The sequence below is a fragment of the Mixophyes fleayi genome, chromosome 2 (assembly GCF_038048845.1).
Source record: "Mixophyes fleayi isolate aMixFle1 chromosome 2, aMixFle1.hap1, whole genome shotgun sequence".
Taxonomy (NCBI): Eukaryota; Metazoa; Chordata; class Amphibia; order Anura; family Limnodynastidae; genus Mixophyes; species Mixophyes fleayi.
Genome location: NC_134403.1, coordinates 12,235,288 through 12,247,912, shown reverse-complemented (window position 1 = coordinate 12,247,912; position 12,625 = coordinate 12,235,288). Strand labels below are relative to the sequence as shown.

At 36.8% G+C, this 12,625-nt stretch overlaps 1 protein-coding gene across 1 annotated transcript in view; it reads right to left on the bottom strand.

Moving 5' to 3' along the window:
• Positions 1 to 12,625, bottom strand: part of LOC142140033 (uncharacterized) — a 56,456-nt gene that overhangs the window by 32,298 nt on the left and 11,533 nt on the right. Inside the window, exon 2 of the mRNA XM_075197894.1 lies at positions 11,688 to 11,829. Coding sequence (XP_075053995.1) covers positions 11,688 to 11,829 — 142 coding nt within the window. The remainder of the gene's footprint in view (positions 1 to 11,687; positions 11,830 to 12,625) is intronic.

Below are 12,625 nucleotides of genomic sequence, written 5' to 3'. Positions count from 1 at the left end.
CCTCCCAGATGATGTGTACTATGTTTGTGGGAGAAAGGGTTATTCCTAGTTAACTCCAAGTTCCAAGGGTTTGTGCTTTTTAGGTAAACTGGTTCCCGAAGTCATGACCATTACACATGATGAAATGATGGATATTCATAGGTCTACATTAACACCATACATACACACACAGTTTGAACATCGTGGCAAACTTAACATGATTCCTGTTGAAGAACCCATAGCTACCAAATTGATTAGTGAAACCACTGGTTTCAAGGTTATGGTTGCTTTAGAACCCACCAGCATCGCTCTGGGAATTTTAAATTTCAAATATATTCAGGACCTAGCTACATTGATAGACAATATCACCGAGATGTATGATGACACTTTCAGGTATACTGGTAGAGAGCTACAGGCTTATAAAAAGGAGTTGGTGCAGCATAGACTGGTGTTGAATTATCTAACATCTATTACTGGTGGATATTGTGTGACATTGGCCACCCAGTTTGGTGTCAAATGTTGCATGTACATCACCAATAATACTGATGACCCCAAGCAAGTCATAGACCGGAAAATTGATGAAATTCTGCAACTGAAATGGGAATTTCGAAAGAATCATAATTCTTCATTATATGAGATTGGAGAAAAGGTGGCAGGATGGGTCTCATGGTTGAATCACGTTAAATGGTTCTCTAGTCTAGGAGAGTGGGTACAGGAAATGGTTGCTAGCATAGGTAAGCTCCTTCTCCTTATGCTTGGTGTCATCTTAGTAATTGGCTTATGTGTCAGATGTGTTCCTACTGAGTGGAAGTGTGGAAAGCAGTCTTCTGAGGTAAACACTGAAAATGAGACTGAAATGGTGGTGATGGATACGGAAATCACGGTCTGTGAGCAAATACATTACAATCCTGACATGGAGAACATGATTAGGTGATAGTTTCTTACACTATCAAAAGGTGGAGCTGTCGAAGTAAGCCAATTGGATAAAGTCATTTCAATTAATATCTAACAACTTGATTGTACTCAGCCGCAACACATGGCAACAAAGTTTTATACACATTTAAACACATTCACATGAACATGCACATTTATAATTAGCTCATATTAAATATAGTTGCAACACATAGTTATTTATGTCAAAGTGTAGAAATGTTTATGGTTGATATTATAAGTTATATACACGTTAGTGATATCCAAGGTTTAGGTCACAGGAAACATATCATGTCTGGTATCATTCTAATCCCCAATTTATTCGCAGATGTCCGACTCTATCGCCAAACAGAACGCACATTGCGTATGGTAGTTATAGATTGTAGGGAATAAATTATTAGAATGATATTGTCTGTGTAATGTAAATAGACTGGTATAAACTGGATTCTTGGTAGGAAAATTGGAATGCATCACAAGGAGAGGTGGCCCCCACCCTTGGATATTTTCGTTGGAACTGGCCAATGGCCTGCATTACACTGGACCCTCCTGAAGCCTGAACATATGGAAGCAAGCCACATCATCTGTATTGTTTTACTGTATTCACTGACTAAGCAGGAGCTTTGGACCTAGTGGCTAATCTACTTGACCACAGCCTTCAGACCTGAATGACTGTGCACTGGATCCAGAGCGTCTGCGATAAGTAACGGCTATACTTATTTTATTTTCACTTGTTACTCTGCTACTCGTTGCTAATAAATCGAATTGTGCTTTGGAACCACACATCACTGGAAGTGGACAATCGTTATTGGACAGAAATTAGACAAACATAACAGGAATCTTCTTCCTTGTGGATATTCTTCAGATGTACCACTACAAGGTAATTTATGGATTGTATGTTTACAAATTAGGACTTTTTTAAGTTTATATTATGCTCCAATGAAAGCATTAGAGACTATATAAAGGAGTTCTGGATCAGCCTACAACACTGTGAAGATACGTGGTTCCCGAATCACTCGGACACGGTATTAGGGGAAAAATAAAAGGATGATTTATTCTGCAGAACAGGATTAAATACATAGTAGTAAAGAAAAAAACACAGAGATTGAGAACCGCACAAGGCAAAAAAATTATAATAATTATTTTACGAGCACTATATTATTGAAAACCCGATTAAAGACATATAATAAATCGGGGGGTGCACCCTACACTGTGTTAGTTAATTTGAAAAACCAAGGAAAAGGAAGGGGGGAAGGAGGAAAAAGTCAGTGTGATATGAGGCACTCCCAAATTGCTCGTTAAAATATAACTTTTATTATATTGAATTAAAATGGAAAGATTTGAGCGAAATATTAAAAGAAAAAATAATAAATACAAAAAGTGATATGTGGTTAAAATGCAAAATAAATTTGCAATGTCCCACTTGTCGTCCCATTCGTATCCGCTACAAATAGCGCTAAGGGCTGCATATAAAGGATATACAATGTGCTAAAGTAGCCCTCGCTACAATAGCGCTACGGGCTATATATAGAGAATATAGAATATGCTATAGTGGCCCTAGATTGCATAGATTGCAAAGACCAATAATTGCTGATTGACAAAAACCTCAATAATTGGTATACATGCATATGATTCACTTGAAGGAGAAGATGCAATAATGATAATATAAAATTATTGCCTGAATGTAACAGAGATAATGTCCATCATATTAATCTCCTCATGCTAAAGGCAGATACAATGTATCTCAAATTGATAGCCCAGGATACTATCCTTGAATAATGCTGACCTGTATCTGGCTAATAAAGCCTATATCGAGGCGTCAATATATAGCAGAAACGGCCTGCAGGAATCGCGGGATTTTGTGATAAATGCCCTGCCTAAAATAAAACTGGGGAGTGATTCCTGCTGTGCTTCTAAACAATCTATGCTGAAAGGACAAGTGAAACAAAACGCCAATGCGCGTTTCGCTCCGTAGCTTTGTCAAGGCGAACTGATCCAAAGAAATGACAGCTGTTAAATACTCTCTCAAAGAGGTGTGGCCAAAATTTATGGGACCAATCGGGAAAAGTTCCGTCATGATAGGTGTGTATATTCTCAGATTGTCCCCCCGTGGTTTTGATTGACATTTAAGTTGACCCATAATCATTGATGCTATTAGAATACGGATTGTTTCATTGGTTAATAGCAAAGTATGCCGTTTTTAATGCTCATTTCATTTAATTCTGACTCCGAGAAATATTGAGTGATACTGAATCAGAAAAACCAATCAATCTCAAAATAAGCAGTAACTCATGCCTATTTTATTATTTATCATTTTCCATGTTTCGTTACCGCTATTTATATCCGTTATAGTTATGCCTCAATCTTAAAGAGATATACAAATGACATAATTCTATCTGCATTGTGAGAAAGATTATAAATAAGCTATAATAATATTGTCAAAAGAATTCATTTCTCACTTGAGGGGGTATAGTTGAATAGCTGCTATAAACGGGGAGGCATATACAATTAATGGTAATTTTGTAAACCAAAAATAAACAACAATGATAAAAATACCAATGTTAATAATAATAGCAAAAATAACAAAAATCCCTTCCATCTAGAAAAATTATTCCATAGGGATATTGCAATTGATATATATAGGACAATATATTGAGAGGACAAAATAAAATAAAATCAGTAATTTGATATATAGTGGGAGGAAAAATATATCCCTTTTGTTTGGCAGATTTTGTAATATTTCTTTGGGACTCAAAAAAATATATATATAGACAATATAAAGTAATCCACAGGGATTATGTTGGTTAATAATGTCCTATCTTGAATATCCCAAAAAAGAGAGTCATAGCTCAATATCATTAAGATGAATTGAAGAGGTTGCCAACTATGAAAGACACCGAAAGAGAAGTCCCATTAATTATTGATAGTTGTAAAAACGATTACAGTTTAAACCCCAAGGAAGAAACATCAGTAGGGCTACAGTCCATATTGATGTTAACAGATGATGATGAAACCGTATGAATTCTTGAATTTCACCAATGGTTGGGAAAGAAGGTCGTAACCTACTATGAACAAAACTTGATACTCAAGGGTCTTAAAAATTGAAAAAATCTTAAAAAAGTCTTACAGAAAGGAAGCATAGCTATTATAATCATTAAGCCCATATGGGGCCATACTCCCCATCTGGAATATCATTTTAGTCTCTCTCTTTGCAATAGCTGTTTTTGTAGGTCACCACCTTTAATTCCCAAATTAATTCTGACCATTGCAAATGCTTGCAACCCCTTCGGGTTGCCATCATGTTTGAACAAAAAATGTTTTGCAACTGTGGTAAGTATCTTAAGTTTATCTTTGTCCTTCTTACTGTTTCTTATGTTGTTAACGTGCTCAAGTAACCTCTTTTTAAAAGGTCTGGTGGTCATTCCAACATACTTCAGAGAACACGGACAGGTAAGACAATAAACAACCCCTGAGGAGTTGCAATTCAAGAATTCCAATATTTTCCATTCCTTGTTGAATTTGTCTTTGTATGTTTTTGTAGCTACCGTGTATTGACACGCTTTACAAACACCACATTTGTAGAAGCCCTTCAAACCACTAGGATTGTATTTTTCTATATTTATAAAGGTGGCTATGTACCATTTGGTCTTTGAGATTCCTTGCTCTACGCCAACTAAATGATAATTCGTCATCTAAATTCATTTTTAAGTCCTGGTCAGTTAGTAAAATATGCCAGTGCCTTTGAAAAATTTCTTGTAGTTGTCGCCATTCGGCACAAAAAGTGCCGATCATCCTGATTTTTGGGGTCAACTTTTTAAGATCCCTTTTTGGATAAATTAATGCATCCCTTGTTGTATTGATGACCGATTTTTTGGCTTTATTCAGGATCTTATGACTATATCCTCTGTGTCTTAGTCTGGTCATTAATTCAGAGGTTCTCTGTGAACATACTTGTTGGTTAGAGCAATTGCGCTTAGTCCTCAGGAGTTCACCCTTTGGTATTCCATGTAGGACTGGTGGAAAGTGAGAACTACCAAAATGTAGTATCATGTTTGTGGCCGTTTTTTTACGGAAAATATCGGTTTCCAATGTACCCGAAGTTGATTTATGAATAGTGAGATCTAGAAAATTGATGGGAAATTCATCTATTTCCGATGTTAATTTAAGATTGAGGTTGTTAGAGTTCAATATAGATGTAAAAATGTGGAATTGATCCACATCACCATCCCAAAGAATAAGAATATCTTCAATGTAGCGTAGCCACATTACGATGTTACTGGTAAACTCATCGTTGGATTCTGTAAAGACGAATTCCTTTTCCCACCAGCCCAAAAATAGATTGGCGTAAGTAGGGGCACAAGATGTACCCATCGCCGTACCTCTTATTTGGAGGTAAAACCTGTCGTTGAAAACAAAATAATTTTTGGTGAGAATAAATTTTAGGAGTGTCAGTATGAACTCATTAGATTAGTATTGGTGTTCATATTTAGAAAGTAACGTACTGCTTCCACACCTTGTTCATGATCTATATTGGTATAGAGAGATTCTATATCGTAAGAGGCAAGTTTAGTAGTTGGGATGATGGTAATATCCTGAATTTTAAATAAAACATCCAGGGTATCCCTAACGTATGATTGGAGACCAACAACATATGGTCTTAAATGTCGGTCTACAAATTTACTGGCATTCTCTGTTAGACTAAGGACGCCAGATATAATGGGGCGCCCTGGGGGATCAGTTTCATTTTTGTGGATCTTTGGAAGGGCATATATTGTAGGTGTTTTGGGGTTAGTAACCTTCAGGAATTCATAATCGGATTTCTTTATAATCCCACTGTGAAATGCGGAGTTGATAATACGTTGGTATAAATTCAAGAAATTAGCTGTAGGGTTGAATATAAGGTGACGATAGCATTGTGTATTATTAAGCTGTCGTTGGATTTCACCTATATATTTCTCAAGAGGCCAAATGACAATATTGCCCCCCTTATCGGAGGGTTTAATAACCACGTCATTCCAGCTACGAATTTCTTTTAGGGCTTTTATTTCCATGGTATTCAGATTTTTTATGGCAGAATATCTGCTCTTATCAGATTGAAAAAACGTATCTAAATCTCTTGATACTAGATCTGTAAACACTTTCACTTGTGGGCAAATTTTTACATCCGGAAAAAAGGATGATTTTTTTTAAGGGGGTAAGATCACTGATTTCTGTACTTGTAGTTGAAAAATCACCATCTAAGTCAGAAGATTGTAGTTCTTCAAGTATATCAAGTGTATGAGAGTCTTCCTCGGTATCTAACACAATTGGCAATTGTTTATCGTATTGTGATTCATTGGATTCAGTGTTCAAAGTAAGTTTATGACTACTATAAAAAATTTTGAGGCGTAACTTTCTGGAAAGAAGATTCAAATCCTTTTCCCATTCAAAACGGTTTGAATCGGTGAGAAAGAGAGTCCTTTACTTAGAAGGCTAATATGATGAGGGCCTAACTCCCTCTGAGATAGGTTAATCACCCTTAATTTCGAGTCTAAGTTCTCTGTCTCCTCTGACTCCTGCGATAGCCTACCCTTTCTTGTTTTCCTCTTCTCCTTCCTCGATTGTCTACCCCCACGTCGTATCTTTTTATATTGGGTTCCATGGCCATAAGGCCTCTTCCTAAAAAATTAATATTATCGCGGGGTTCTCTATCCAAAAGTGAGCTAGTGGTAGCTTCATTTTCTGAAGAGTCAATCTCAGAGGTGGAGTAAGAAGGGTTGGCTCTTCTTGGTCTATGTGTGTTCCATGTAAAAAACCTCTTTTTTGGGATATTCAAGATGGGACATTATTAACCAACATAATCCCTGTGGATTACTTTATATTGTCTATATATATTTTTTTTTGAGTCCCAAAGAAATATTACAAAATCTGCCAAACAAAAGGGATATATTTTTCCTCCCACTATATATCAAATTACTGATTTTATTTTATTTTGTCCTCTCAATATATTGTCCTAGATATATCAATTGCAATATCCCTATGGAATAATTTTTCTAGATGGAAGGGATTTTTGTTATTTTTGCTATTATTATTATCATTGGTATTTTTATCATTGTTGTTTATTTTTGGTTTACAAAATTACCATCAATTGTATATGCCTCTCCGTTTATAGCAGCTATTCAACTATACCCCCTCAAGTGAGAAATGAATTCTTTTGACAATATTATTATAGCTTATTTATAATCTTTCTCACAATGCAGATAGAATTATGTCATTTGTATATCTCTTTAAGATTGAGGCATAACTATAACGGATATAAATAGCGGTAACGAAACATGGAAAATGATAAATAATAAAATAGGCATGAGTTACTGCTTATTTTGAGATTGATTGGTTTTTCTGATTCAGTATCACTCAATATTTCTCGGAGTCAGAATTAAATGAAATGAGCATTAAAAACGGCATACTTTGCTATTAACCAATGAAACAATCCGTATTCTAATAGCATCAGTGATTATGGGTCAACTTAAATGTCAATCAAAACCACGGGGGGACAATCTGAGAATATACACACCTATCATGACGGAACTTTTTCCGATTGGTCCCATAAATTTTGGCCACACCTCTTTGAGAGAGTATTTAACAGCTGTCATTTCTTTGGATCAGTTCGCCTTGACAAAGCTACGGAGCGAAACGCGCATTGGCGTTTTGTTTCACTTGTCCTCTCAGCATAGATTGTTTAGAAGCACAGCAGGAATCGCTCCCCAGTTTTATTTTAGGCAGGGCATTTATCACAAAATCCCGCGATTCCTGCAGGCCGTTTCTGCTATATATTGACGCCTCGATATAGGCTTTATTAGCCAGATGCAGGTCAGCATTATTCAAGGATAGTATCCTGGGCTATCAATTTGAGATACATGGTATCTGCCTTTAGCATGAGGAGATTAATATGATGGACATTATCTCTGTTACATTCAGGCAATAATTTTATATTATCATTATTGCATCTTCTCCTTCAAGTGAATCATATGCATGTATACCAATTATTGAGGTTTTTGTCAATCAGCAATTATTGGTCTTTGCAATCTATGCAATCTAGGGCCACTATAGCATATTCTATATTCTCTATTGTTGAAGTCGTATAATTGGATGAACGAAAGTATATTGGTTTAATATTGGTTTGCCGTGCGTATTGCGAAGCGTACGCCACGTGTTACGTGACGTGGTGCATTCGCACGGTAAAATACGCACGCACACACTCGCATTACAACAGTTAGTTATTTATATCATTTCATATTGGTTCTGTTACACTGTAATTCAGGAGCAGATAGTATTCGGTTTATTATTAGTCTATATATATATATATATATATATAGTGATTATATGTACATTGTAGTGTTATTAAAGGTTTAGGTAATAGGAAAGGTGTCATGCCTGATATCATATTGAAGCCCTAATCATCAGCAGCTGTCCGGTGCAATCGGCGAAGAGATCGCACATTGCATACTTTAGTTATTGATATTAGAGAGTAAAACCTTTGTATGATACTGGCTATGAAAAGGAGCAGACCCCCTGGAGAGAAGACCCCCACCTTTGGATTCCTTAGATTGAATCAACCTATTACCTGTCTGGCCTGGACCCACCCAACGTCTGGACCTATAGAAACAATCTACGTCATCTCTATTGTTCACAATGAAACACTGACTGTATATATATTAGCTGCATCTCACTGGGGCTCAGTCAACTCTGACACAATATTCTATACAGAATATTGTCCATCGGGTCCGGTGGGTGCGCAGCGTGCGCAAGCGATTGCATTTGGTATGTACTTATCTTTTGGTATTGGCTGTGTTGTACTGTACTGTATCATAATATAATAATGTATTGAATTGTTGACTATTTACATCTGCTAAAATAAACCACCATGTGCTTTGGATACACATACAATTGATTGGGCAATGCTTATTTTAAAACGATAGAATTACTTTAATACTATATATAGCCCGTAGCGCTATTGTAGCGAGGGCTACTTTAGCACATTGTATATCCTTTATATGCAGCCCTTAGCGCTATTTGTAGCAGATACGAATGGGACGACAAGTGGGACATTGCAAATTTATTTTGCATTTTAACCACATATCACTTTTTGTATTTATTATTTTTTCTTTTAATATTTCGCTCAAATCTTTCCATTTTAATTCAATATAATAAAAGTTATATTTTAACGAGCAATTTGGGAGTGCCTCATATCACACTGACTTTTTCCTCCTTCCCCCCTTCCTTTTCCTTGGTTTTTCAGGATTAAATACAGCATGGCCCCGTAACGATAGCAGGTCGAACAAATCAGGAAATCAGTTCAAATAAATTCAGTGAGATATGCTCCACAGCACATCTCTGGCAGAGCATAACCTCTTGGCCAAAACTTAGTCACACACAGGTCCAGCTCCCAGGGTAGCCTCTTTTATCACCTCCTTATCCCACCTTGGGATCAGCCTGTCCAGGGGGGTTGCAAAGGTCTCAATTGGTGGGCTTCTCACACTATCCAGTCCCCTCCCCTACCTCCCCAGGTGTCTTCCCTCAGGTGACCTCTGCTGGGTCAGGCTCATGGCTGGCTGTAGAGCTCACTAGTGGACAATAGGGAGCAAACAGAAATAACAATGATAGCTTAATTCACTTAACTTCTGAGTGTTCCCTGTGGAGGTAGAATTTAACCCCTGAAGTACTTTTCCAAGGAGATGTTATAATTACATCACAGATACTTCCTGAGAACAACATGACGAAAAAGTGCAGTTCAGGTATGGATTAGATTAAGGGGTTGTAACACCATACACCATGCACGTTGCTTTACAACCACTTTCCTGATGAAGCAATTGGCCTGGGAAATACATTGAACTGGTTGTTGTGACTCACTGCTTGCTGTGATTTGTGGTGACAATACACGCTATAATAATTTGATTTGATTTGATTTATCGATTATCCACATGGAAGAAGATTCCTTGCATTATGTTATTTAAATCGGATTTCTCACCTATAGTAGATCAGTGCGTCCCGCAACTATTTATACACAAGCCTTTCCAAACGTAGTACACTACTGTGGTTTTTTCTGTCCTCATATCGCATATCCTGGCTATGAGGGATCATGTGAATACACCTCTGTATTGATTAGACATCATTAATACACCTTTTTTAGGTGAGCTTGATATATAAAGATTTACTTTATTGTACCATTGCTGGGACGTTATATACCATATTAGACTTTTAATGATATCAGGTTCCTATGTGCTGGAATCATTGGAGATTTCATTGATATTTGGTGTTACATTGGGAGTACCTTTCCTTATCCAGCCTAAAAATGGATATCTCAGAACTGATCTCGACCACCATACACCTGTGTGGGGATCCGGTCACATCCATTTTACTTGTGATATGAATTCAAAACACAATTTGATCTGACCCTCATACAATGTACATTCATAAATTCCACATATCACATGAGACTGCAACAATTCTTTCTAAGTTATAGATATGATGCCATAACATAGATAATCTCAATAAAGAATGAAAAATAATCCAAAATGTGTACAATCAAAAAACTTGATTCATTTCTACCAAAATGTCTTGGGTACGTATATCTAATTTTTTCTCAAAAAGGAAAACAAAATCCAAGAAATAATGGTGTAGTATGTTCATATAATTTATTAATATAATTAATTAATATAACTTCACCACCCAGTGCAAAACTTTACATTTATATGGATTTTTACATTGGATCTCCCATTTACTATAGATGTAAAGAAAATCCACAATGTGTAAAAAGGATTCAACCTTTAGAAGTGATCCAGAGAAACCAAATTCCAAACAAGAAAAGAAGCCAAAAGGAAATGCCAAGCATACAAATTATATAATTCAAAGGTCATAGAGGTCTTCTATACATGACAGGAGCCCCTAATATGATTGCACTCACGTGACATGACCATTCATGAAACAAAGGCCATAGGAAAATGTCAGCAGCTTTCAGATGGTTCAGAAATGCCACTTCCAGAGTTGTGTGGAAAAAACGGCAGAGTAATAATATCCTGCAGGTAAGTACTCGTCCACCTACTCATGCTGGTATGATGGATATCTCCCTGGTAAAGTCCTTGGCGCTCCCCAAGTACCAGTCAAAGACCTTGCTTATATAGTCTTAATCAAGGCTATCCATTTTACTTGTCAAACCACACAGAAAATACTTTAAAATCTGGAAATCAGATGCCAATAAATATCTATGTATCTTTATAACAAAAACATACAATTAATCTCTCCAGCCAATGATTCAATAAAATATTTCAAGACCTGGCTGCATGAGAGAAACAATTCATATCCCAGAAAGGTAGAATTTATGTGATCAAAATGAGTGAATGCTTCTGATAAATTAACAGTATTTAATATTAGTCTTGTCGTACCTTACAGTCAAACGTACGGTGGCATCATGACCCACCCTCTGTCGCATTATGTCCAGGATTAACCCTTTTCAGACCCGGCGGCTGCAAACAAACTCCAGAGGCAACTCTAAATTACTCCACTCACCCCATCTTTAAATCAAAGCTAAAGATGCAATTTCCGAATGGCACATTCCAATGGCCTGGGCACTTGGTTTCTGCCACAGTAATACTTGTCAATCATTGTGGGGAAGAATTTCCTGCTGCTCCATGTATTCCTGTATCTGTATATATCCCAACTGACCAATTAGATTGTAAGCCCTCCTCTAATTCACTTTGTAAACTGAGATAAACACAAATACAACACTTTGCTTATACTATTACCTCTTCATACACCTCCTTTCGCAGGTTCTTCATACGCTGTTCTACATCAGACATGTCCTTCTGTTCTGTTGCTTGAGCCAGAGCATGATATAGTGCATTCTTTCCTTCAAAAACATTAGAATGGTCTGTACTGGCCTGGGAACTAGAAAAGAACATGGTGAGATGGATCAGGGAGAGAAAATGACGACGAGAACCAGAGGGAATTTGTAAAACAGGGTGATTCAATGTGTCACTATTTACATATATTTATAACGTAAACATTGACACATATACATAATAATAATAATAATAATAATAATAATAATAATATTAATAAGTAATTACATATTGTGGGTCTCATTTAGAGTTCATTATAAATCTCTGGTTGTGGTGTTATTCATCATTTGCAATGCATCTGAAGGTAGCAAGTTTGGGTTCTTCCAACAGATATCAGTAGACACATGAGTAATAACATGGAGCTACAGCTATCAAAGATCTTTGGGCATCATTTAGAGTTTGGCTTAAATCATCTTCAGGATTTACTTGTGCATTAAGTTACACAACAAGCACACACTTGTAAATCAGCGGTCACAGGCTTCAGCCTTCTGACTAAACCACTATTACAGCCCTACTAACAGGATCACTACTCACTAGTGCTTTGTTTACCTTTAGTCACAGCAGGAAAAAAAAGTGTTAAAAGTGTTAAAAATGGAAATGAGCAGCCAGGATGACTGATAATATAGAGTCTCTTACCATTTCTGCATCTGAATCTGGATGTTCTCAGCTGATAATGGTTTCTCACCTAGTTATTGTAACGAACCTTACCTTATCCACGCTCCAGCGCTGACTCCTCCATGCCGCGCATGGCATTACTGGGTGGTGGGTCACAAGGCTCTGTCGGGCGGGTTTTTCAAACTTGCCTTTCTATTTAATGATGGCACTGACACTTGTACAGTGTC